Source organism: Drosophila kikkawai, chromosome 2L (assembly GCF_030179895.1).
Source record: "Drosophila kikkawai strain 14028-0561.14 chromosome 2L, DkikHiC1v2, whole genome shotgun sequence".
Lineage (NCBI taxonomy): Eukaryota > Metazoa > Arthropoda > Insecta > Diptera > Drosophilidae > Drosophila > Drosophila kikkawai.
Genome location: NC_091728.1, coordinates 21273666 through 21301658, shown reverse-complemented (window position 1 = coordinate 21301658; position 27993 = coordinate 21273666). Strand labels below are relative to the sequence as shown.

At 39.2% G+C, this 27993-nt stretch overlaps 2 protein-coding genes across 2 annotated transcripts in view; one reads left to right on the top strand and one right to left on the bottom strand.

Moving 5' to 3' along the window:
• Positions 1-27993, bottom strand: part of LOC138928913 (serine/arginine repetitive matrix protein 1-like) — a 50103-nt gene that overhangs the window by 10026 nt on the left and 12084 nt on the right. The window lies entirely within an intron of this gene.
• Positions 3454-26811, top strand: Wnt4 (Wnt oncogene analog 4). Its single transcript, XM_017164157.3, has 4 exons — positions 3454-5190; positions 25202-25700; positions 25764-25991; positions 26054-26811. Exons 1-4 carry the CDS (start codon positions 4556-4558, stop codon positions 26294-26296), a joined length of 1605 nt encoding a protein of 534 aa, XP_017019646.1. The 5' UTR covers positions 3454-4555; the 3' UTR covers positions 26297-26811.

Here is a 27993-nt window from a genome sequence, read left to right as displayed (position 1 = left end):
GCCGCCGAAGTAAAAGAATATTTTTACGATGAAGCAATTGGCTATGAAATTAATTTTCCAAGGGGACAACAGAGGCTGTTAGTTGCAGTACCCCGAAGGCAGGAACTGAAATTAATGTCGCGTGCAGCCGCAAAAACCGAAAGGAAGCAGGTTCCCCTTTACCTCTATAGATTTTTGTTATTGCAGCCAACCTGTGTGGCATAAACATAGTGCTGTCATTTAAATATTACTAAGTAAAGACAGATTCCTAAATAGGTAGAAATATGACTGTAAAAATGATGGAGGATTACCTATATCATTGTATTTTTGCTCTTTTAAATTATCTAACTAATTTATAGTAGAATTTTTACAATATATTTTAAATTTTTAATGCTAAAATAATTTTTAAAATTTTATATTTATGATCTCTTAACTTTAAACATCCATATCTATCCAGAAAAAGGACACATTGGCTGCACTGCCGCTGATAGTGTCGTTTACCTGCCGCACTTCTTTGAAGTCTCAAAGTACTTTGAAGTGCCTGGCAGTCATAATCTTAATAACTGCATCTGGGTGGCGCCCATTGGCCAATTAGGATGCATTTCGGGGAAAGTACTAAACAGCAGCAGCAGCATCCAGAATTAAAGATCGCTGCTGACCACTTGAGATGAGTGAGCGATTTGGGCCAACAAACGAAAAACAAGACGTCATTTTGTGGCAGGTGTCTGTAAAAATGTTTAGACTTGCTGCCCAAAAAGCTTGGCAAGTGTTTGATTTACGCGGGCATGTTTTCTTCTACCTCCAGATGAAAATTTCTTTTCCATAAACATAAACTTTGGGAGAAGTGAAAATTTCTCTCTCTCTTTGGCAGTTGGAAAAACACACAGGAAATGGTTTACAACAGTTTTTAAAGTGAAGTTGCCACTTCAAAGGGTTTGTTTTTTCGGCGACAATTAGCCAAAAGCCCAAACGGACCTCAGTCATGCCATTGTCACATTAGATGGGGCGTTGTTTTCACGGGGCGGGTCTTTGATTTGCACAGAAATTGTTTTGACATTGCAATTTTACGCTACATTTAACATTTCCAGAAGTCACACAGCATAAAAGGGTTAATATTTTGCAGGCATAATTACTTTCAAATTAGGGGAAAGGTTCTGGGATTTTTAAGTGAAGTTTAGTAGATCAATAATTTATATTTACAACCCTTGTTAATATTGAAAAATATTAAAAAAAAACAAATTATTCAAGGTAAACCAAGTACAATTAAATTATTAGAATATATTTGATGAAAGTATTGCTTTTAATATTAGCTTTAAAAGAGAGTTGAACTTTCTTTATCAAACCAAAAATAGAACTAAAAATATTTTAAATATGAATTCCTTGAAATTTAAATCTAAATAGTTGTTTAGATAATACTTTATAAAGGTTGGATTTTATCTAATGAATTTAAATTCTTGAAAAGGTCTACAAAATATATCTGAAAAATCTTTAAATTATATATATATCTTACAATAAAAGGTTCTTAAATTAAAAAAAAAAAAATTAATAATTCTTCCAGCCAATAAACTAATGTTTTCATTAGCCACTTGAGCAAGCCCCCTGCCCACGCTTAAGCCCTAAGAAATATCCAGCATTCCAGATCTATATCTTGCTGTATTGACAGCACTTTGGCAATGAGATTACCAGATCATCATGCCCCCGCCGAATCATCGTCAATCACTTGCCTATCAGCGGCTTAAGTAGTTCATTAGAAACCATTAGAATGAAGACCCCGGGCAGAGATTATAGAAGCCATCGCCTCTCCTCCCGATGCCCAGTTCCAAGTTCCCAAAGTGCCGCAATGAAAAGGCACTTGAGCAGCGATTCCCTCACCTTCTCACTCTCTTTGGCTCCGAAAGACACGGGCCCATTGTCAAGCCAATAAAACTGGTCAGCTCCGTTTCTGCTTGATTCTTGAGCCGCGACTTTTGTGTGTGTCCCAGTCTCGAACACCGATTCCCATTCCCATTCGGACAGATACTTATCTTTTTTTTTTTGGGGACCGGGGGGCGCTTGTACTTGGGAGTGTAAGTGTAAGTAAAAGTAAATTAGATAAACGCCGGGAACGAACAATCATGCCACACAGTATATATGGTATATGTATCCCGCCTTCTTGGAGCGTTAAAATGAATCTTAATTGAACCAAAAAGAAACGAACGATCAAAGTGGGTTTGCCGCCCCTCCGATCGATGGTGGAAATATGCCTGGTCAGAGCTCAATGAAATTGACAAATGTTTGGACAAATAGACAAACCAAACGATAGATTTTCTTTCCGCTGTTGTTTTTGTAATTAGCTTGTGCAAATATTGGAGGGCCAGACAGGTAGGAGAGATATCTTGGTATCTTAATGGTTTTGGGTCAAAAGTTGTAGCTAAAAAAATGTTTTTTGCCTCATAGGGCGAGGAGTGCCTTGCCCTTTTGGGAATGTGTGTGATGTGTCTCGAGCCTGGGAGAGTAAGAGAAAAAAAAAGGTAAATAACAAACAGCTAGAGTTGAAGACAAGTGGAAAGGTGAGTTCGAGACACTGAGAGAATTAATAGGGAATTTAATTGGTACGATCATGATATCCTGAAAGACTTAATAGGCTTAAAACTACTTTAAATGAGAGTTTTAAAGATTAAACTAAGGATATTTTTATTTAAAATTTAGCTTGAAATATTTTAAAATATATTTTTATATGAAGCTAGATTTTGCGGAATTATTTTAAATATTTTTTAGGCAAGCTTTACACTAAAAACCCCTAATAAGCTACCAGTTTTATTACCCAAACCTAACTAGAAAATGCTCAAAATATAATTCAAATAATTTCCTTTAAAATATATCAACATTTTCTACTTATTTCCCCTTAGAATCGAACTTTATATTCTCCCTGTGTACCCCGGAATGGATAAACCCTAGAAAAAAGTGCCTGCAAGATTGAAATACTGACTGATGGATGGACCGAGCGAGCAAACAAGGAAAAACCTCGGCAAACCAAACCATGGTTTATCTGGGGGCAAAAAGATAAACTAAGTGCCCGGCGAGTGCGCGGTAGCTGGAACAAGTGACTGGCCCAGAGAGCGAGATACCTGCCCTCCTGCCCGCCAATTAGCCACGCAGCACGGATCACGGGGGCACGGATCACAGAGCAATTCCAGCTGACAAGTTGTCGCCATAATTAATAAAGTGTTGTGCCTCAATATATATATTGTGACGGCGATCAATTGGCAACAAATCGCCCTTCGAACAAGCTAAATGTTGCAAGCCTGTCACTGGCTGCGCACGCATTTCGGGCCTTCCCCTTCGACCACGACCGCGTTTGCCTATCAGAACGGCCACCAAAGAGGCAGCCAGCAGCAGCACCAGCAGCAGCAGCAGCAACACCATCGGCTGTGGCAGCACACGAAGTCTGACTCGCCGCCTGTCGATGATTCAGTCGAGTGCCGAACGAGCTGATGGACGCACGTGTGGCGCGGAGCAGGCGAATTCGAATTTGAGATTTTGAAAAAATATTGCCGCAAACCAAAGTTGGGAAAGTGTGAAAAACTGTTTGCATCCGGAAAGGGCTTTCAGGGAAAATAAAAAGAGAGAATATATTATATTTACTCAAAGTGTGATCCCGTCCGCGATCTGTGTTCAGTGCTTATGGCGAGTGGCCGGCCGGCCGGCCCCCGAGAAATTAACTAAATGCGTGGCGGCTTACTTTCATGTGCATCGGAAAAATCGGAAAATCCCTAAAGTTAAGCTGCCCAGATGGATGGATCGGCGGCGGTGTGAAGAGGCACTGGCGACGGCGTTGCAACACGGCAACACCACAGCCATTGCAACTGCAACATCGAAACTAGTTTCGTTACCTTTTGATACGCTCGATCGTCTCGGTGGGGCTGAAAAACAACAAAAGGAAAACTCGCCTTTTGATCTAGCGCTCTTCGATTAGTGTTCTGTGGTATTCCCAGGAAAAAAGGCGAAGGAAAACACATCTCTAAAACGCACATCGCTAAAGCAAATAAATCATCTTCGGCCACAAGAGAAAAAACGTTTGAAGTGCCAATGTGAAAATATAAAAATTTTAATAAATCCAATCCACCAACAAGCTAGAAAAACAAAAAATGTAGAGTCCCAGGATAAATAAAGGTGGAAATCAAACGAAAAGTATTAAGCAGTCCAAAATAAGTTACAACAAAAATAAACAAAACAAAACAAAATTCATGCAACTATCAAAATACATAATCTCAAGCAAATATAAAGAAGCATAGAATAGAATTTTAAACAATTTTTATACGGCAACTTAACAATTTTCTATTAACCGAAACAATTTTGACAAGCATACAAAAAGCGTATCTTTAATTTGTAACTCTAAAGTAATAAATATTGTACGAGGTAGAACCCTAGCAATTAGTAATTTATTAACTACACAAGTACTTACCACCAAGCATCCACAATATATCACGCCAAAAAGTAGACTATAGAAAACGCATTTAGAAAAATCACCAATTCAACAACAACAAAAGCAGCTTCAACAACAAATATTCAAGACAACAAATAAAATTCAGTGAAAATGCCATCGACAATGGGAGTATTTGTGCTTATGTTCCTCATTAACCTGAGTATCGGCCAGGTGCGGAACGAGGATCAGCTGCTGATGGTTGGCCAAAATGGCGACCTGGAGAGCAGCAATCCTGCCATACACCACCAGCAGCAGCACCAGCAGCATCAGCTGCACCAGAGCAGTCACAACCTGAACAATGTGAATATGAACAGCACAATACTGAACACCCTGATGGGGAGCAACGGAGCTGGTCAGGTGATGAACAGCTCTCCCGGTGGCGGATCCATGATCAATCAACTGGGCGGCAGCACATCGAGTGCTCCATCGGTCATCGGCGGTGGAGGAGTGGCTTCGGTTGGCGGTCCCTGGCATTCTGGAGTAGGAGTAGGACTTGGTGGAGTTCCTGGCAACGGAATGGGCTTATCGTCGTCCCACAATCACGGCGGAAATCTGGGCTCACATCCCCATGGACACGCACTGGCCGGCCTGGCTAACCTGGGCATCATAGTGCCCGGCGGCAAGGGATTACCTGGAAATCTGGGATACGGAGGAACCATGCTAGGAGGAGGTGTCGGAGCTGCAGGCATGGGAATGGGACTACCGTCCAGCACCAGCAACATGGATATGCAGCAGGGCCATTACAAGTGAGTCAGTCTACACATAGCTATGGTATACCCCATCTGCGAAAAACCATCTTAATTGAACTGAAATCTTATCAATTGATGGAGATCTTTCAGTCAAGCCATCAAATTGTTTTGTCCTACGAATATGCCTTCAGTCGCCGCATTTTATGGGCGCTTTTTATGTGGCTTTCTGTGGCCCCAACTCCAGTTGAGCGCAACAATCAACGTTTACAATTAATATCTGTGTCTGCAATTATTAAAACATGCCTTACAAGCTCGTGTTTAACCCACCAAGTGAACTCTGATTCGCTCGATTTTGATTTTCTCAAGCGAGCAGCATCACCCTCCATGAACTTTGATTACATAAAAATCAAGAGTAGGTCCGATGTTGGTAATTAGGTAAATTGAAGGGTCTTGCCTTGAAAAACCAGATAGGCGGAAGAGGGTTTTAATTAAGATTTAATTAGGTTCAAAATATTGCAAAATTTCTATGAAATAAGTCATTGAAATTTAGGAAGCATTTGTAGTATTTTTTACTAGTGAAATTTGGAAATTAAAACCATTTTTTTATTTAGAATTTCACTTTAGAATTGCTACTTGAAAAACCCTTAAAATGTATAAACAAATTTGCAAAAATTTAGATAAACGTATACAAAAGTCTTCTCCTTAAAGCAGCCTGCAGTCATTTACTTTATGATCTCTTATGATATCCCAGACTTTATGAAGTAGGCACTTCCTGATCTTTTGATCTGGGCAAAAGTATTGGCGAATAAATAAATAAATATCCAGCAAAATGTGCAACAGTCGACACCAAAGATGAAAACCCTTTTCGGCTGCTAATCAGCTGCAATGCAACATAAATATATAACCCAAGCAGACGCTGCGGTGGGGGTCCAGCCTGGGTTTTAAACAATAAAGTAAAATTATTTATATTGGCTTTGTTTGCGGCTGCTCCTTTTGGCTTTCAGCCTGCGTTTGCTTTATTCTGCGGCTGTCAGCCAAAAACATTCTGAATTCTGAATGGGGGTGCTGCAACCGTGGGGGTTTGTCGGTTGGTTGTCGGTTGTCAAAATGCTGCTGCTAGCCGCCTTTTTTATGATTATTAGCAGATGCGAACGGCGGCGGCGGTGGCAGAGCGTAAATTTTACTTACACTTCACCATTAATTTGCCCACTGACAGGGGAGCATACCACCAGCGACAGCAGGGACGGGGTGAAAAAAATAGCCAGGGGATGGGGGCTAACCGGCAGGGCCACCAGTTATTATTTGTCATTACAAAACCACCCAACAAAAGGGGAAAACCCCATAATATCCTTGCCAGAGTAGGGATGAGATTTTACACTGGGGAACTGGCTTAGAATTTAGTTTAAGAATTATTTTCTGAAGCTTTGTATAAAGGTTTCAATTTTAAAATATTTTAAAAATGTGGAAAGAATAATTTCAATTTGAGAGCACATTTCACTGTCTTTTTTGTGAATTGTACACTTTTTTACTAAAAATCTAATTGGAAAACCCATAAATATAATTTTACTGACAAACTCGTAATACTTTTAGGTAACATTAAAAAATCATATGAAGTTATTTACTTTACCTGAAACATTTTATAGTTTACAAACAGTTTATTTACAAGCTTCTTTATAAATTTAGTATTTCCAAAAGTTCCATCTCATTTTCCTTAAGTGTACATTTGAGACCTCCTTCGCAATTGGCAATTCTTTTTATTAAACAAAACTCCAGAGCTCCGGCTCCACTTTGGAGCCCTCTTCGCCGGGGTAGAAAGTGTTTCACTTATTTTGCCTTCGCCGGTCTTTGTATTTATTTCCTTGCCAGGCACATGCACTAAGTGACCCAACTGACTAGACGACAGAAATCGATAGACAGGGGATCCCATCCGGAGGCCATCCCGGTCTCCAGTTCCTCCTTCTGGTTCCGGGAGTGGGAATGGGAGTAGGAATACCCAGCCGGTGTCCATTTGGACGCGCTGCTTGATTACAATTAATCGGCTTATTTGAGCAAGACATCGTTTGCTGTTTGCCATTAAACTGGATTGGATGGTAATGCGTGTGTGTGTGGTGTGTATGGTGTGTCTTCCCAATTACCCCGCTTTCCCCTTTGGAAGATATCTGCATGCAGGTGCCTAGCCGGAGTGCGACTTTATTGATTCGAAATGTCAGCACGAATCACACAAAAGTCAAGTCAAAACACTCAAAGTTGCACAAGACCAACAAAGCTATTTGCCAAGTATTAATTTGCAAGTCAAGAAATTGTTGGTAGATTGCATTTGCGTTTGGTTTAATGAACTTAGCATTTGGTAATGCAAATTATGTTGGAAAATTATCGAACAAATCTCTTAACCGATTTAATTATTATATAAATTAATTTCCTAAACCCATTCAAAAGCCTCTTCAACACCTGCCTAGACCATTCTGCTAATATGGCAATTCGCATCCACTAACCCTTTACAAAAGTCCTCAACCCGTAGCGACTCTCAGCTCAATTTGCCCGATGTGAAGGCCGAAAGGGAACACACAATCAATATACAAAATAATACAAAACGCTGATTAGGGGATGTAATGAAAATTTAATAATTGCCGTCAGGGGGCACTCGATGATGAAGTTCCCTCCGCCGACTCAAAGAGGCAAACGGCTGGCGCAATTAATCTCCCATGTCAGGGTTGATCCGGCGATGAGAGAGTAATGCAAGAACCAGAAATCCCCGAATGAGGAAGCCACGGGGTTGGTTTCAATTTCAGCATTTTGACATAGCCCCGAAAGCAAAAGGCAAATAATGTAATAATGTTTGACAGTCTGCCCGTCTCCGTTCTGCGTTGTTTTGTTTAACAGACATTTATGACATTATACGGCGCAGAATTATGTTGTTACAACAACCCCACCGAATCTGAATTCGAGTCTGAAAAGGGAATCCGGGAACCCAGACTGTCTTTGTCCTTCTGTGATTTCCATTTGCCTGGCAAGCGGCAAAAATCTGGTTAATTGTGCGTAAGACAAAGTCTCTTCCCCCTGTCATCCTCCCGTTGTTGCTCCCTTTGGCAACTCCCAAAGTTAAATATTTGTCAAGGAGTAATTAAAACTTACTTACCGTTTCCTTGGATGCCCCTCAACCTCCTCGGGCTTTCATGTCTCCTTACTTCATTGGACAACTTCATGTTAACAACTGCGAGTGCAAGTTTCCATTGTTGCGGATGGATGGAAAACTTTCCGGCTATATCATCGCTGCTTTGTGGCAAGGAGTTGAGAGCAGAAAGAGCTTCCCCTGGCGGAAGCATAAAAATGTTAATTTCCAAGACACAAGAAAAAGCCTTTGTTTTTGGCCGCAAATTATGGTCAAGTCCTGGTGGGGCTTCCCCTCACAACACTGACGATGATGATGACGATAACGATAACGATTATGGCCAAAGTTTTGTTTTTTATTCTCGCCGCAAAATTAAAAATATCCAGGGAAAATCTGCGACGACTACTGCAGTTGGCATGGCCATGTGGCACCACCCGAAATTTATTTGTCTCAATACGACGACAATGGAGGGGTCTGGAGCTTGAGAGATTTGGTAATGGTTGGAGATTGGAGGTCGTAGATTTTGGGGATAAGGGCCAGCAGCCGGGATATTTCTGGATTTTGGACTTGAGTTTTGCTAAATGAAATTGAGGGCATAAACTTCTCACTGTACAGCGCCAATAAGTGTCAAAGATATTAAAATTTCAGGATTATATTGAGAAACTATATAAGTTATAGCCAAAATATTATTAAATAAGCAAGTAAGCGAGGGTTATACATGTATTTTATGTATAATAATAATTAATCTATTTCTTAACTTCAAGTCATTATGAAATAGAAATGTTTTTTAGCCCAAAAAAAATAAATTTTTGTTATTACTTAGACATTTTATTGTTGCCGCATGCCGAATGCATTCCTTGAGGCTATATTTCATTGGTAGAAATTTTTATACCAAAAATTCCATTGTCTGATGAGGCCATATATCAGCAAGTTCGATAGAGAATTCCTTAGGCGAATAATTTTTCATTGATTAACCCTATAAATAACTCCACAAATGACTGGGAAATATTTTCTGAATGAAAATAGATCGCATTTCGTTCTGCCAATTCTTCTTTACTATCAGTTAAAGTATTTCCAGTTCGTTGTTTATGATTTCAAATATTTCCCTTGGAGTTTTCTTTAGTAATTTTACTGCTCACAATTTGCCTGCCATTTGCCATTTGAACTTTTTAATTTTGTCGTTTTTGATGGCTGCGTTTTATGAGGCCGTTGTCTCTCAACTTGGACTTCTCGACATCTTTTTTATTCCAACTCCAACTCCTGATGGCATTTCCGTTGCTGTGGTTTTTTGTCTCTTAATGATAAACTGGGGTTCAGTTTGGATTTTCTTCTTGTCGTTTTTTGCTGTGAATAAGTTTTCCCCCATTTTGGGTAAATTTCATTATTCCGAATGTCCTTTTGTTGAGATGAAAAGCGGGCAAAAGGAAAAGCTAAAGCTGAGCCATAAAAGTTTAAACAAAAAGCAGCTGCCAGACGAGGAGGGCGAGCACAAAAGCGGAGATCGACTCATAAATTGGCCAGGATGGAAACTGAAACTGAAACTCAAGCTGTAACCTGGAACCTGGAACCCAATAAAAGTCCCAATGATGAACAGACCCGAAAAGAAACTGCATTTTCGAGGGTTGCAACTGCTGCAACAATAGGAGAGGCCGACGTTCCCATGACATAAAAACGCATTTTCATGTAATCATCGAAAAGTGCGTAAAGAAAATCATCCAAATGACTTAAACAAATCAGGCAGCTCGAAGAGATGCTGAATACAAAAAGCAATTCAAGCGTGAAGCCTAAAATCAAACAACAAAACACATTTTTAAAGGTGTAAAAAGTAAGACAAACTGCCGAAGAGCAGATGCAGATACAGATACAAATGTAGAACACTGGGAGAAAATATTGCAAGGAGTTTTACAAAAAGATTTAGCTAAAGAAAATATTAAGTGAAAGTAAGAAATTAATTTCGGGAAAGTTAAATATCTAAGAACTAACTTTTCCTTTATTTACCTAAGTTTTTATATGTTTTAGGAGCTCTATTACTTTTCAAGCAGATTCAGATAGATTTTCCATAAATTTTCTTGCAGTGCACTTACAAAGGCTGCTTTAGATGGCAGCCAAGTGCAATATGCGGTTGATTCTGCTCTCCGCTGCCACGCTTTTATATCATTTCTTGGAGTTTCGCCGTGTTTTCGTCGTGTGTCTAAAAGCGTGATGGCTTTTCGAGATGCCTTTGATCTCCGTGTAAGCCCCCCTCCCCTGCCCGACCATCGTTTTGGCCATCTTTTTAACTGTCTCTGTTTCTGTCTCTGGACCAAAGTTTTCCCCATTTTCCCCCGCGTTCTGGCAGCGCATTGAGGAAGTTGCATCAAAGACAAACAACGAATTTCCACACACACACACACCCAGGGAGAGAGAGATGCGGAAATAGCATAGATGTAGACCCGCAGTTGGGACCTTGAAGTTTTTGTGGACCTTGAGGCACGCACCGCACATCAAAGCGTTTCGGGGGGGAGGAGAGATCAAAGGGGGGGCCACACGCAGTTTGCGACTCGCCTCCCAATTGCAGTCACATATCGTAATCCTCGACAGCAGCCCACTCCACTCACGTACACACATCCTGCTTAAACGGTTTAACCTACAAAGCGTTGACGTTTCTGTTTACTTAACCCTTTGGCCCAGGTTATGATTACTTTCGCAAGCGATTTGAGAGAGAGCTGTGGGTATTTTTGTTTTCATAGGAAAATATTTGTAATAGAATTTATTGGGGAGTTTGAGTTGCAAGGCTTTTGCCGGATGAGAGAGTGGATTATGAAAGCAATTGTTAATTAATGGAGATAATTTAATTAAAGGAAGTAAGGGTTTCCTTTTCTTAAATAAGAAAGGATTTAGAAATTTTAAATAAATGTTGCAAAATATATAAACACTCTAATATGAGACCAACAATGAAGAGAAGATGATAAAATTATATTTAAAATATATGCTGAGGATGTTAATAAATTCTAAAATATTGTTTAACATTGACTTCTCTTATGTTTTCTCTGATTAACAATTTTCAAACCATTCTTAGCCTCTGAAAACAACTGATAAAGGAATATTAATATCAAAACCATCAAAAAGTTTCATATCAAATTTATTTAAAATGTTCCAACACCCTATTTAACATTCTATTAATTTAATTTTTTTTATTAAATTCATTCTTTTCAAAAAAAGAATTTATTTTTAAGGGTATTCCTTATCCGTTACCTTCAAGAAGCTAAAGATCTTCTCTCCCTCGAATTGTCACCGCAAAAAATGTTGCTGCAACCTGTCCCCGCGCAGCAACATGTTGCCCGCATGCCAGGCACATCCAATGCACTTTTCCCCGCTTTCCCAGCTTTCCGCTTTCCCAGCCGGGCGAGGTGAGGTGCAATAAGACAAGACGGCTGGCTGGGCTTTGATGTTGCGCCTGCTGCGCGGTTGCTGTTGACATAATTGGAGTTTTGGATGGTTGGTTCCTGGCCGGGATTGCAATGTCGCCGTGTGGCCGTGTTGCTGGGCTGCTGGCACTGGCACTGGCACTCATTCACTTTGCGGTACTTTAAGAGGCCCGGCACATAATTTGCGCAAATTAGCGACGAGAGTCATGGCATGCCGTCAAACGTCGTTGGCGGGGTCTTTAAACCTAATTGATGCTCCTCTCCAGCTTGGGCCAACTTCAGGCCACATACTCATAGCTCAAGCCGGGTTTATTTGCTTTCATCTCGAATGGGTGCTCCAGAGGTGTGACCAAGTGGTAACCGCTTCAAGATGCACTTGCGCCGTCGAGTAAAGGAGGAGGAGTCGTCGTCGTAGGTGTTAATGGGCATTTCTGCTTCTCCCAGATCGATATAAATTGGCAATCTGACCCTGAACGGGCATCGAAAGCCAACGAAAGCGGCGGCGGCGACTTGAAATAAAATAAAAGCCAGAAAAATCAGACAACCGAAAACAGTTATGGAAATGAGGAGTAGAGAAAAAAACCAGGAGCTGTGTAAAGAAGCCGCCGCCGACATCAGTGACATCTTCATTGAATGCTTCCCCGAAAAATAAACATGTTTGGTATTTTAATTCAATTTGAGGGGGAAAAATGAAATGGATATGTTGGCCTTCGAGGCAGGGGAGTTATATGCGGGATTTAGACAAAGAAGTTGGTTAGTCAGCGGAAAAACAGGCTAGGGAAAAGGGAAAATGAGTAGCCAGGCCATTGAGAAAATATATAAAGTAGTTCAAAGAATAAATAAACTATCTATAGTAAAATTTAAATAAAATATCAACCCCAATTATTGCTTACAAAAACTGTTTTAATTTCCTAAACAACCTGATAATGCCTTTAACTCCATCAACAGCTTCTATAACTCAACCCACTCAGACCCCAAAAGCTTTTCTATTAGCTGGTATCACTTTTTAGACCATCCACAAATCATTTAACCACACCACCCACTTGACATCTCGGGTTTTCCAGATCTTTGATAGCTTTGGAAACATAAATATCCACTTGACAAAGCACTAAGCAGCGAGATCTCCTCTCTTAGACAACCACAAAAACTATATTTGGGGCTCACTTTGCACAGGCGAAATTCAAGAGCAAAATAGCAGATGATGGACCTTGAATGTCAGTCCAAGCAGAGGCGCGGAAAAATAGGGAAAATACCGCAGACCGAGAGGGAAAACTCTGCACGCTGATTGACAAATGCAGTTGGGGGGGAAAATTCAGAGCGAGCTGAGCGATCGGGGCGTTGATGGATGGACAGAAACACGGACGGGTCGTTTACCGTAAATGTCTGAACTGAGTTCGCCCCCTGCCAGACGCTTCTGCTCCTCCTCCTCCTCCTCACCCCTTGTGGAGGCGAATCACGGGCCAAATTAAATGAAATTAACACGCGTTTAATGTCAAACTGGGGAGAACTCACCTGCCTGCCACCCGCGCACACACATTTCCCCAGCACAATTGTTTACTTAATGACGTTCATGTGTCTTTTGTGACTGTCTGTGTGTGTCATTTGTCGGCTTTTCAGGCTTCCCAGCCTTTTCCGCTTTTCTGCGCTGTCATAAAACGATTTGATTAAAGCGATTTTACCGCCGCCTTCGAGGTTCCAAATAAAACCAGAAAAAAAACGGGAACGAAAGATACGAACTCCAACAGCTGGAGTTGCTGGCGAGCTGGGAACTCCACTTGGCTCTCTCTGTGTTTTTCCAATTAAAACGCAGTCCTGTGCCGCAGGCGATGCGCTAACATTTATTTTCGGAAATCGAAAAAAAATCCAAAAAGGGGGGCAAACACGACTCTGGGAGCCCGGCCATGAGCTGAGGCTGGATTGAAGAGTATCTTGGTCCAGAAAGCGAGAGTGAGCTGTGGGAGAAGTCCAATTAATCAATAAATAGTTTATGAACTTTTTTGGGATCTCCACTAAATTATTCAAGGATTATCTTATAATTTTTTTTTTAAATATATAATCAAAGAATCATTTCCAATTTTATTATAATTCTTTTAATAAAATATTCAAGCCTCGACAGCCTAAATATTTTATTAATAATTTAGAAGTATCTCAAAACAAAGTAATCCCACATTCCTTTGTTAGGGTATCTCTAGCAAAGATTAAAAACAAGAGCAAAAAGTAAAAGTAGCCAAACGGCGGCGGCACAAATTCTTTGTAATTAGTATTAAAATGTTTTCCGCTACATTTTCACTTGACTCCCAGTTTCCCTCGCAGTCGTCGGATGCAGTGAAGCAGCCAAGCAGCCAGCCAGTTAGTCAGTTATTCAGTTACTCAGTCAGTCAGTCAGTCAATTTGTCTATGTGCCCTCGGGGCGCTTCACCATGTCCCCCTCTGTCCCTCCTGCTCCTCCTCCTGCTCCTCGTCACCCTTCGAGTGCCAGTATAGTATCCCTTTCTCCCCATTGAAGCTGCTGCTTTTTCTCGCATGATTGAAGGCAACATGTGTTTCGGAAATTATGCAAAATTGCCTTTCTGGCCAACAGAGCTGCATATATATACAGGCAGATGCCAATGGATGTGACTGGCCGATCTCCGTCAGCTTCCCTCGCATCCATCGGGGGGCAGCATCAGAAACTCTCTTCGCCTTTTTTGCTGCTGCCATTTGTGCATTTGTGTTGCATATTTCGCTGCTCATTATCATGGCGCACAGTTCATTTCGAAAACAATTAATAATGCTTAAGCGCATCTTGGCGTTGACAGGCGACTGGCAAAATATGCCAAAGAAAACCAGCGAATTTTGTGTGGTCACCATAGTTTTTCAGTCGAATCCCCAAAGGAAAATCTATAAAAAAGGCGCCTCTATTTGAGAGGAGATGCACATGAAATAGTTTATGATAAAGGGTTATAAATTCTAGATTTTAGGTAATAATTGTAGGATTAGATTAGTCAAATATACAAATATATTTGGTTAGATTAGTAAAATTTTATAAAATTTCTTTCTTTTTTTTTAAATATTTTTAAAATTAAATTAGAGTTTTTGTACCTTTGCAGAGGATTAGAATTTTAGTCAGAAGTTTGTAACGCAGTGAAGGAGTCATTTCCGACCCCATAAACCATATAGATTCTTGATCAGCATTAACAGGCGAGTCTTTCTAGGCATCCGGAGGAAAACTAAATTTTTTAAATTTTTTCAAAAAATGATAAGGGGTTACATCATTAAAATTCTCAAAAATTGGCTAAATTTTTAAATTTTTTATAATTTAAAATAAAGTTTGCAGATTTGTTATTCTAGAAAAATATATCATAGAAAACCTTTCCGCATGAAAATTAATGCTTTTTTGGCTTAGTTATGATCAATTTTTATTTCGATGCCAAGATCCAATGCAAACTGCAGGGGTATATAAATTTCTGCTTGCCGAAGTTACTTTATTTTTTCAGTGTAGCTCTGCTTTAGAATTTTCCCGGCTGTGTTTGGTCATTTATTTGGCTTAGATCTTGGCTGAGAGTGCTGAGTTGGAAACAACGAACGGAAGTGGCCAACAAATTGGTCTGCCAGCCGAATATGTTGTGGCAGATATGAACATAGGGAAAATATATATTTTCCTAACAGTATTTTTAGAGAACTTTTCACTTTGTTAAAAGAGTGCGACATTCCCCAGTAAAAGCCATAGCTACTCTTTGTAGATATTTTCCATTTTCCACTTGTGTTTAAAAATGCATTTGATTTGTGGCTTCGACTTTGTATTCCCATTGTTTATGCTATTAATTTTTCTTGTTTTTTTTCTGGAAACAACAATATTCATTAACTGGAATGATACTACATCTCAAATCGAAACTTTCCCAGTTTACCAGCTAATTGGCCAATAATCATGGGATCTGTAAAGTTTACAAAACATCGGCAGAGATCGGGGAAGATGCCAGAAGCCAAGGGATTCGTGCAACATGAACTTGTTTTATCACCTCATAACAACAACAACTCGACTGATTGAATGCCTTCGTGGCAGCATTTGATTTGTTTAGAGAATAAAGCACAACAGACCTGTATCTGTATCTGTAGCCATGTAGATGTATCTAGCTGAATTTGTATCTGAATCTGTGCGTGGTTGGCTGTGGCATCTCTTTTTGTGTATATGGCGCCAACTTGGCCTCGTTTGTGGGGCGGGATTTTTGCTTAATTAGCACTCAATGAGCAACTTGGAGAGCTGGAAAAGAGTCGAGGAATGTGTGTAGAGTACTTCAGTGGCCCGTATATATGTACTAACATATATGCGATATGTGTGGACTCCATGGACTCCACCTCCAAGGCCATTTCGCTGCGAGCGAGGGTTGCTTGTAAAAATCTTATGAGCTTTACGTGACCGTCCATTAATACATCATTGCGGCAATGTTGGCCACGCTTTCACCCCCCTCGCAAAAATGCCAAAGTTTTCCCAGGGAAAACGAGCTGATGATGGCGTTGATGGGAAAGCGAAGCCGAGTTTTCTCCGCCTGTTTGGGGTGTGATATCAGGATCGCTTTTTTTTCGTCACGGCCATAAAAACGCATTTTATGCGAAACGCATTTGAGTGGATCCTGGAGAGCACAAAACGGAGTCTGGAGCCGGGACTGAGTCCGAGTTTTTCGGGCTGCGAGGCGGGTTCTTATCGGTTTATTCCCGTGCGTTTCTCTTTTATGGGAAAGTAAATAAAATGTAAGCTAAGAGCTCCCTCGCAAACTTTTAATGTTGATTGCGTTTCGCGTTGATGTTTAATTTTTATGCGAGTCTTTTATTCAAACCTTAAGGCTCACCTCCTCGTCTATTCTTTGAACACTTGGGAAAAATACTTCTAACACAAAATTGATATTAAATTAAAATCTTGAAGAATTTTATGCTCTAAGAAATTGTGGTATTTGGACACATTAAAACGCATTAAATGATGGAAATCAATCTCATAATTACTTTGTTATTTTAGAATTCTTATTTTTCTTGATTAATTATTTTTTTTATTAATTTATTTATTATAATTTTTGCTTAGTGTACTGAACCCAGTCAAGCCAAGTCACAAAATTAATCATTAATGGCTAAGCTTAAGCTTTGTTTCCCCCGCTGCTTTGGCCGTTGCCTTGGAGTTGAAAGAAAATTGCCAGGAAAATTAATTTAAATCTATTCGCTGGCAATTTTTATGGGAAAAGTTCAGAGGGGGAAAAATGAAGACCGAAAATTCCAGCAATTAATTTTAATTGCCCAGCGCCCAAGAGATAATGTTATGACAATTCCATAAATAAGTCTCCATTTAGGTAGTGGAAAGCGGGAAGTTCATTGCTTGGAATGATAGAGGCTATCTCGTAAATTAGTCACAGAATCTCTATATAAAAATTACCTGATGAAAATTCTCAAACGGAAAACGCACTGGCTCAAAAAAACAAAAACAAATGGTTGCAGGGAAAATGCTAGAGTTCTCTCCAATGCTACAACGAAAAAAAATTAAAAGAAATGCAGACAAATTGCTGGAATGCCGTTGAAGCATAAAACGGGGGAAATGCCAGCCACACCAACAAAAACACCAGCAGTAGCAGCAACAACAATACATCTAATATTAGCTGAAAAATAGTTTGGCAATGTATTCAATGAGAGGGAGAGCCAGCATGCAATGGATGTTGCCGCTGGAGCAGCAATAGCAACAAGCGGAAGCAGTCGAAGATTGAGTGCCGCCAGGAAGGTGGAGCTGCTGGGCTGGCCGTTAGAGTGTAGCTGATTCTGCGTTCCTGAAGGATGATAAATGTCAAATGGAACGCTTGAGGTAGCCGGCTGCATGTTGCACCAAGGCGTGGCCGCAACGGTAGCTGCAATCTGCCATCTCTAAAGGGAGTTGCTACTTTTCTGGTCTAAATAAAGCTCACACCCATGTGGCTGCTGCATCAAGACTCAAATTGGCGTGTCAAAAATGGGTTTTAAAAGAAGTCTGCTACCCGACATAGAAGGCTTATCAGAGAGCTGGGAAAAATATTTCTTAAAAAATTTTAAGTATGTTTTCTAAGCTCTTGGAATGCTTGGAAGCTTGGAATCTTCTAAAGAACTATCTTTGAGATACAAGTAAACTATCTAAACCTTCAAGTAACATCTAAAATTAATCTTATATCAAATCTAGTTACTTCTTAAATAAAATAACTAAAGACCAATACTTTAGTAACTTTCTTTTAAAATAAAAAAAATTATACTTGCAACCTCTCTCTTAAATTCTGAACTATTGCTGCTCAAAGAACAAAAAGCTGCAAAAAGTTGCACTCAATTTTATTACTAATAAAACAAAGACAAATTTAAAACACAACTGTTTAAATTTTAAAATCTCCCATAGCAAAAACTCTTACATTTATGGCTATGACCAACCACAAACAATATGAAAATTGCTTAAAGCAATATAAAAACCAATAAGAAGCCAATCAGATGTAACTGCTAATGATGTTGCAAACCGGCTGTTGCTGCTGCTGCTGGACAAATTGCAACTGGCCATTACAATTCAATTTTTATGCCGCACAATGAAGCTGTCAAATGCAAAGGAAGCTCGATAAAAAAAATAAAGAACAAGCTGGGCATTGCTGATGACACAAACAGCAGGCGGCAGCAGTGGCAGCAGCACTTTCCCAGCTGCAACATCCCAAGGAGGCTGGGGGCGTGGGCGTGGCCAAGGTAATGGCGTTAACTGCTTGGGCCTAAAAATGTCTTGCCAGAGGCAGCAGCATCAGCAGAGGTTGCTCTCAGGTAGCAACAATTGCTGCATGGGGCTGCTGCAGTAAGGAAGCTAGGTGTGAAGTGTGGCCAGCGTACATCTAATTCTATATATATACCCCACGGTATATATGGCCATATCTACGGCGCAGTGTGTGCGCCGTTGCCCTAATGTGAGGGTTGCAAGCGAAATGTGTCGTAAAGATTTTTATTGCATTTTTATGGCGCACACACGCAGCAGCAGCAACATCGGTGGCAGCATCAGCTTCCGCTAGTGGCAAACAGCGGCTACATGGCATTTTCGGTCGGCTTCAGCTGCTTAATGATAAACTTTAACGTTGCTTTTGCATTTTCCAATGCCGTTGTTTGCCACAGAAACGATTTTTGAGTAAATAAACCGCAGCAGCAGCAACATTAGCAGCAGCATCCCCGGCAATCCAAGCAGAGTAAGCCGTAAAAATGCTTTCAAAACTAAAATAGAGCTCCAGTGCGGAAGAGAGCAAGTGGCCGAGCGACCCTCGCTTTCTGGGTGGGCAAATAAATTGATTGCTGCTGCTTCTGCTGCTGCTGCTGTTGCTACTGCGCAGTATCTGGCTTTTTGTTTTTAATCATTTGCCGCAACGTTTTATTAAAAATCCAAAAAAGTAGCGACGTCATTTTATTGTCTACTTACTGCTCAAGTCCAAAATCCCATGCACAAATTTTATGAGGCAGCCCATAAAAATGCCTTTTACCGTTCCTCCGGTTTTTTGTTTTCGGACTTGGCTTATTTTTTTGTATTTGTTTTTTTTTTTTTTTAATTTTGTGCCAAACTCTCTGGGGGCACATTTGTTGGTGTTGTTGCCTCTGAGGGGGAAGCGACATTGTTTACGGTTACAACTGTTTGCTGCTGCCGTTGGATGATGCCAAAATTGATGACCATAATCTTCGGCACAGGGAGCTGGATGGGCAAAAGGATGCGCTTTTTATGATGAAGCGACGAGTTGCAGCCGAAAAACAACCACCGACTGTTGCTGCCCCACACTTAACAACCACCCACAGAAATACAGAGAGAAAAACTAGGCAATGAGTGGGGTTTTTTATTAGATAAATAGGTTTTTTTGGTTACATTTCTAGTACCAAAAATATTTTCTTTTGGATTTTTAAAGCTGAAATATAAGTCCTTTTCAAAGAGATACAAATTTGCAATAAATTTGACAACTAAAATATGTTGTTGTATATTTTTGATTGGAATTAAAATCTATTTAAAATTAAAAATAGTAATTTTAAGTTTTATTAAAGGTAATAAACAAATCAAATTTATGAAATTTAGGCACTATTTCTTTTTAAAAAATTACCAGAATATTTTCTACCATTTAAATGGTTAATTATGTAAATTTATATCCATCTTAGAATCAACTGGTTTTAAGTTTCTCTCAGTGCACCAACTTTCCCTGCCCCTTGTTGCAGCCACATTATTCATTGGGGGGGTTTTGAATGAAGCAGAAACGGAAGCATATTTTATGTTTTAACGCTGCCGAAATTGGGCAGCAACAACAACATCTCATACATCAGCATTTAGGGACCCCTCATCCTCATCCTGGCAAAAATAAAACGGAAAAAGGGGATTTTTCCCAAAGGGGCGGACGTTTGTCTTGCGGTTTTCGCGCTTGCAATTTTGCTCGCTTCTTTTTTTTTCATTTTTTTTTTTTTTTTGTTTGCCTGAAAGCTGCTGCTTTTACCGCCTTTACCGCCTGCAATTTAGCGGCTTAAGCGCAATATTTACAACGCATTTTGAAGTGTGTGTGTCTCCGTGCGCCATAAAGCGAATGAATAAATAAGCTGACAGGTGCAGGAAGCGGACTCAGCGAAAGATTTCGAAAGATCCAAGAGGAGACGACACTGTTAAGCTCTTAAGCCAAACAAATGGGGTCCATATGAATTATTGAAAAAGAGTTATGGCAATTAATGGGACAGCAGCCGAAATTAAACCTTCTTTAAAAGTTTACAGTACACACAAAAAAAGTTATGGAGCTTAAAAATACCAAAAAGTCAGCTTACTCTGAGAGAAGACTTACTTTAAAAATCTTTCAAAAATTATTCACCAATATCTTTTATAATTTCCAAAATCTTAGAAAACTTCTGTGACACCCCCTTTATCTAATTTTTATTTTCCATTTTTTATTGTGTACTTTGGAAGATATTTTCTTGAAAATTCACGAGCCGAATCGACTTAATGATCTCCACTATTAACGATTATTTGTGCACATATAGTATCTGAGAGAACTGCTCGCCTCCCAGCAAATTGCCCGTAGAAATGACGCCTCATTGGCCCCATTCTTGCTAAGCAAGCAAGCAGGGAAGCCGAAAAGCACAAAAACCACAAACATATCGAAGCAGAAGAGCAGATGAAGAGCAGGCGGCCATCAATTAAAGCCAACCGAGCGAGTCGCCTTTTGCCTAAGTTCATCAATTTTTACCCGACGATTTCCCCATTCGATCCGATCCGATTGGGTTACAGTATTTGCACTTGCGTTTTAATTGAACGTTTCGGGCCTTGGTAAGTTATGCGACAGCTACGCCAAAAGCAAACAGAGGAAACGCAAACAGAGCGACCAGCGAACAAACAAACAAGCCACCCAGAAAGGAAATCGAAGGAAATCGACAAATCGACTGGAGAGTTTGGTAGCCCAATGCAAGTCAAATGTTTTAAAAATAAGCAAATGCATTCGAGCAGAGGGGCAAAAGGGCAAGAAGAGAGACCGAGTGCGAGTGCTAGTGCGTTGGCTGGCAGCTGCATTTATGTTTTGGCAATAAAATGCAAATGGTAAAAAGGTCCATAAAAAAGTTCAAGTCGAAAGAGCATTTTTCAGCTTTCGATATGCTTATGCTACTTTAAAAAAGATTTTATGTCCGACTGCCAGTGTTGATTTCTGTTTTTATCCTCATCTACACAGGGAGAAAGTGGGGAGAGTTAATTGATATAAAGGTTTTTAGATTTTTTTAGAATTTTGAGAGGGATTAGCATACTTAGAATACATTTTTTCCGTTAATATTAAAGAGGATTTAAGAAATATACAATACAAATATAAACTAATATTTTATGTATTAAATACTTAATATAATTCTAATTACTTAATACTTAAAATATTAGATTATGAATACTTCTTAGATTTTAAATACAGGCATTTTATTTATTATTATCTATCTATAAATGTATATTTCTATCTACTTATTAAAAAAAATATATGCAAATATTATTTATATTAAATAATATACTGTGAAATAATATATTATAAAATATGTAAAATATTGAAAGCAGTTAATTTAATGTATTTAAGAATTTAAATATTTTAATTTTAAACTTGAAGTACTTTTAAAAATATTTTTTTGGGTTATTTATTCAATATAAATTTTAAAACAATTTATTTTTATTATTTACTTTATATAAGTTACACTCTTTAATTCAATTCTACAACAAATCGTATAAAAAAATGTAAAAAAAAAACATCAAAAACTTATTTAATAATATTTTTATATACCTCCCCCTCATAATTTCTTTCTGTGTACTTAGTTTGTGCTTTTCGAACAGCTTCCAATCGCTGGATGCTGCTGCTGCCAGTGGCTTCCTTTGCCTCCTGTGGCTGTTGCACATTTGCTATGCTGTTTGGAGCCACATCAGCACCATCCGCAGCAGCAGCAGCAACTAAAAACTGTAAAGTCCATAAAATGCTTTTGCCGCAGCACAAAGGGATTTATATATTTGTGAGCCATGGCAACTGTGTGTGTGTGTGCGGGTGTGTGTGTGTTGAATATTTTACGTTTCTGAAAATTTGATGAATCTCCACAAATGCACGGGAAAAACGAGGAAAAGCCAAGGCAAGGTGGAAAGAGATAGCACTCAGAAGCACACAACTTCAGCGTCATCATCGCACGAGGAAAATATCCATCAACACTTTTGTTTTACGGCGCTATCTCGCTCTCCCGCACACCCACAAATATATATATATTTATAAATATATATATTAAGTACATATGTTTGCTGGCACACATCCGTCCGTCCATCAATTTGTTGTGTTGTTGTTTGGCCTAACCGCCAACTCTTTACTCTCGGTTTGTTTTGCTCTGCGGCCATTTTAATAGCTCTCGACTAGTTTGTATCTAAAAGATACAAATCTATCTCTCTCTTTGCCTTTGCCTGGCGGCTGAGATTTGTGAAATTAAAGTGCAGGCAGGAGCAAAAGAAATTCAAGGAAAATATAAATATAGAAATAAGGAAGTTTATTATGATTTAGAAATTGTAAAAAATTGGATTATCTTATTTTAAACAGTAACATTTCCTTAAAATAATTTTATTTATATTATATTCAATATATATTTTCAAAAAACACAGACAATTGCCACCACTGACTAGTTCTCCTTTGTCTGGCTAATTGTTTTAGCCAGTTAGCCCAGCCAATTGCCTTTCCATTTTGGCCCGTAAACGTTTTGTCAAAAGGATTAACTCCGGATTCGGCTGCCAACTCTCCTTCTCTCTCTCTCTATTGAGCTTCCATCTATCTCTGTCTCAGCTTAGGGCTTGTAATTCCTCAATGTTTTCGATGGCTAAGGCGACACACATTATCCAAACTCTTGAAATGGGTAAAAGGGGGGCTTGTTTGTGAGTTGGAGGCTTTGCACTAATGCGCTTTGCATTGCACTTGCAACAACACATCAGCAATCGGATGTGATAACAATACAAAGCTTACACGACGACTTACACGGGCTTTGAGCCGTAATTGAAGAGCCCAAGGGTATTGGCCGGGTGGCATTATGGAGACACAAAAGGCCTACAGGGTAACAGAGATCAACAGATCGACATATGTCACATTAGGTTAATAATAGTTTCTGTACAAAGTAAATGATTAATAACAAATAATAAAGCTTGGGGGGGATTTATTACTAATTTTTTGTGGAATTTATAGGAAACTGAAAACAATATTTGAAATTAAATAAATTTTGGTTGCTATATATTTTAGAAAAAATTAAATAAAAATAAAAATGAAGGTTCAAACTAAATACTTGCCTAAAATTTGCATATTTCGCCACAAATAATAATCCGAAGCAGCTGAAAAAATTATTTTAGTTATTCTAATTCCTAAAAATTTCCTTCTAATATCTAAAATTATGTTTGATAATTCCAAACCCCATAAATTACTTTTAAAAGCTTTCCAAAAAATTTTCCCAAACTCTTCATTTAGAACCACTCGCTGGCGGGACCACCCAATAAAATTCCAATCGAAACTAGTTTTCCGTCAATCGACAAATGATATTTTAATCAAGCGGAAAAACTACGTCAAATAACGAAATAAAGCAGCGGGAGATAAATAGATAAAAATTGGCCAGCCGCGAATCCGTATTCTCGTATCCAAACAAATGCCGCAAAGTGTAGCCGCGAGACTAAGCAAACACAACTTGTAAACATTTCAAACATTCAATTAATTAATTAATGGCGAAAATGTGGCAAATTAATTTCACATAAAAAAAAAGTGGGCACGCGGAAAATGTGGAACAAATCCCAATGGAATATTATTAACAGATTCTCTGTGTGAGTGGCGAAAGTTGAGATCGAAGTGGAGGAGAATCACGAGAACGATGAACTGGAGAAATCGGAGGAACACACTTGTACACAGAAAACAATTTTTGACTAAAAGAAAATGATTTTCAAGAATGTGAAAAAGAATATAAATAATATACTTAAAGTATTTTAAATGGATGTCTTAGAATTTTGTATTGTTTTCTTTTTTAAATGGATAAGAAGAGAGTTCACTATAGTCTTTTTCAATTTAACACATACATTTATGTTATGTTTTATGTTTTTCCCAACATTTTCTTTGGGTGTATAGGAAAATCTGTGCCTCGAAGCGAGGACGGAGACGGAAATAGTCAGATAGTCAGATAGTGCGATAGCCTCAGATATGCTGAGCTCGTTACTCATACGCCAATTTACGATGCACTTAAATTTTATGGGAATTTAAGATTTCCTGCAAATCAGCATACTCTAAAAAGAAGCAACCCCTCAGGAGGGAGTGCAGAGTGCCACAAAATGATAACCGATGATGGGGCTGGACAGGAAGCAGCGGGTGAGGTGAGGTGAGCTGGCGGCATCTTTTTAAAAGAATAAAAAAAGAAACGCAAGCACCCATTCGTTCCCATAAGAAGCGCCCGAAATAACTGGAAACTGATGGAGCAGGCCGCCCAATTAAAACGAAATTTCTTCCGCTTCGTAGAACCTGAAAACTGATAAGAAAAAGCGTACTTCAAGATATGTTGTAACTTTGATTAAATCAAATAAAATTTCATAGTTTTGGGTGTGACTGATGTTTTATCACTGGCCATAAAGAAGTTAAATTTTTTTGAAACCAATTTTTTGTAATCTCTGAAGGTTGTCGATGTTAATTATTAAATTTTATAAGATATATTTGAGGGATTTATTGGGATTTATTGTTCGAAAACTCTGAGATACAACATTCAATTTGAATTTTAACAGTTTTACAAATTTTTGTGGCGCCATCTGTGTTGTTGAAGTAAGTACAGACTTCCGCTAGATGGCGCCAAAGAGCTGTTGTTGAAAATTGTGGAGTGACCGGGTTCTGTTAATTTCCACAGTATGTCGCACAAGAAGTTGTGTAAAATTCGTTTAAAGCGTTAAAAAATATTAAATAAATAGCTTAATAAAAAAATTAAAATATTAATAATATATTTATATGCTTAAAAATCTTTTTAAATAAAGAACTTACAAATTAACAACAAAATACTAACCAAATGCCATCTCTTCTCTCCCCTTCAGCGAGCACTTCATCTCAGAGCACACGGTAATGGCGGTGTTCACCTCCCAGGGGCAGGTGGGCGGACCCTGCCGCTATATGCCCGCGACCCGACGGCAGAACCACCAGTGTCGCAAGGAGACAGGGCTGCCGGGAACCTTGAGCGAAGCCCGGCGCCTGGCCACCAGTCATTGTGAGGAGCAGTTCCGCTACGATCGCTGGAACTGCTCGATTGAGACGCGTGGCAAGCGGAATATCTTCAAGAAGCTGTACAAGGAGACGGCCTTTGTGCACGCTCTGACAGCGGCCGCCATGACGCACTCGATTGCCAGGGCCTGTGCCGAGGGCCGGATGACCAAGTGCAGCTGCGGCCCCAAGAAGCATAACCGGGAGGCGCAGGATTTCCAGTGGGGCGGATGCAACGATAATCTGAAGCATGGCAAGCGGGTGACGCGCAGCTTTTTGGACTTGCGCGGCGGCGATGGGGACGAGGTCAGCGAGATATTGCGACATGACTCTGAGGTGAGTGGATGACACAAAAAAACACTTAAATTTAGGATTATTAATTAATCTTTTGTTGTTCAGGTCGGCATTGAGGCCGTCTCCTCGCTGATGATGGACAAGTGCAAGTGCCACGGCGTCTCTGGCTCCTGTTCGATGAAGACCTGCTGGAAGAAGATGGCCGACTTCAATGCCACGGCCACGCTTTTGAGGAAAAAGTACAACGAGGCCATCCGCAAGGCGCCCAACCAGCGCTCCATGCGACAGGCTTCGTCGAGTCGCATGAAAAAGCCAAAGCAGCGACGCAAGAAAGTGGGTTTGAAATGGGATTGGATACCATCAGTGACCTAATGATTATATATCCTCCTTTCCAGCCCCAACAGTCACAATACACGACTCTGTACTATCTGGAGACCTCGCCCTCCTACTGCGGGGTCACCAAGGATCGCCAATGCCTGCATCCGGACAACTGTGGGACCCTGTGCTGTGGGCGTGGCTATACCACCAAGGAGTTTAAGCACGTGGAAAAGTGCCGGTGTCGCTTCAACAACGGAAGATGTTGTCAGCTGATCTGCGACTATTGTCAGCGTTACGAGGACAAATACTTTTGTAAATAGACGGGGCGATGTCTTTCTTTTCCTCTATTTCCCGTCGCTGTCACTTTCTTCTCCATCTCCGTCTCTGGAAAGCCGAAAAAGCTCTTTGAAAATGTAATTTGTAAAGTTTTTTTCTACCATTATTTATGGCTTGTAATTTTTTTCCATTCCTAACTAAGCAACAAACGAAATATTATTGAAATGATATAAGCAAAATGAATGAAATGATACGCAAAACGATAGAAAACTCTCTCAAACTCTCACCCACACAATACATACTCATTCACACCCACACACACACACACACACACACAAGCGCATACATGCATCTTTCTATATATGTAATTACTATATAGTGAACATTAGCTACCGTCGCAAAGGAAAAAAAAATCTAAAAAAAATCGCAAAACATTATTTAGCAAAAAAAGAAAATCCACAAAAAAACACAAACACACACACACACAAAGAACAACAGAAAAAAGCAGACGCTAACAACACACACAGCAACAAAAACGAAAAATAAAAAACAAAAACAATTTTAATAAGTATTTAAACATACAAAACAAACCAAAAAAAAAAATACAAAACTGAAATGAAATAAAAAGTTTCACATAAAAATAAAATCTGCGGTTTTTAATTCATATTGGGGGAATTAGAAAAAATAAATTGAAATAATCAAAAATTCAATAAAAATAAGACATAAAGAACATAAAAATTAAAAAAAAACAACCTAGCCAAATATATTTAATATTTGATAATTTAAAAGTATTTTTCGTGCTAATGAAAAGCATTTCATAGAAAAATTCCTTCTTATTTACCAAAAACCCCACACAATACATTACTTACAAGTTCATAATTATCTAGGTTTTATTAAAAAAACTAAAGTTTATTTAAAATTTTAATAAATAAATCAGTTATTAGCATGCATATTTTTTAGTGAGCCACAGTTAATTAATTTATTTAATTAGTGGGTTTCCTGTGGACTTATATCTGTACCCTTGCAATACAATTTCTTCATCGAGACACTTGAAAGATCAGTAAACATGCAAACATTTGAGCAATTAACGTACTGCCGCTATAAAATACTTGGACTTCATCATGGCCAGTGGCAAAATGGCAAACTCTTATCAACTTTCGGCCGGTTACATTGATCGCTCCGCTTCAAACCCGACAGAACCGAAGTAAGCAAAAACAACCTCAAGTGTTAGATAACTGGTTTTATCAATTGTTAAATTGACGGCTCACGATGTCCACGCGACATTGCTTAGCACGAGACTGAGACCCTAGCCGAAACCGAAACACCGAAACCCCGAGACAGAGACCCCAAAAGCCACCTAACTCAACCCCAAAGAAAAAACAAGGAAAGAACTGAGACTCTGCTTTGGAACAAAATTGAGTTGTGGGTACAGTCAGACCTGGATATGTCTTTCCTCTGGCATATTTACTGCCTTTCAAGCTATATTTATCCTTTTAACATTTTTTATTGTATAAAGTATATATTTCATACTATCAAATATTTTTATTATATATTTACTATCCTAGAGGGATTACTGTCCTTTATTTGATGTATTATTTTGTCGCCTTTGAGCCATTTGAGACATCTGTCATGTCTCATGTCCTGTTCCGTAACCTCTTTCCAGCGACTTTGATACGCCTGTGTCAACATTATTTAGTTAGTGTTGCGTGCCGAGTCCCGAAAAACTGTTGCATGTCCTGAA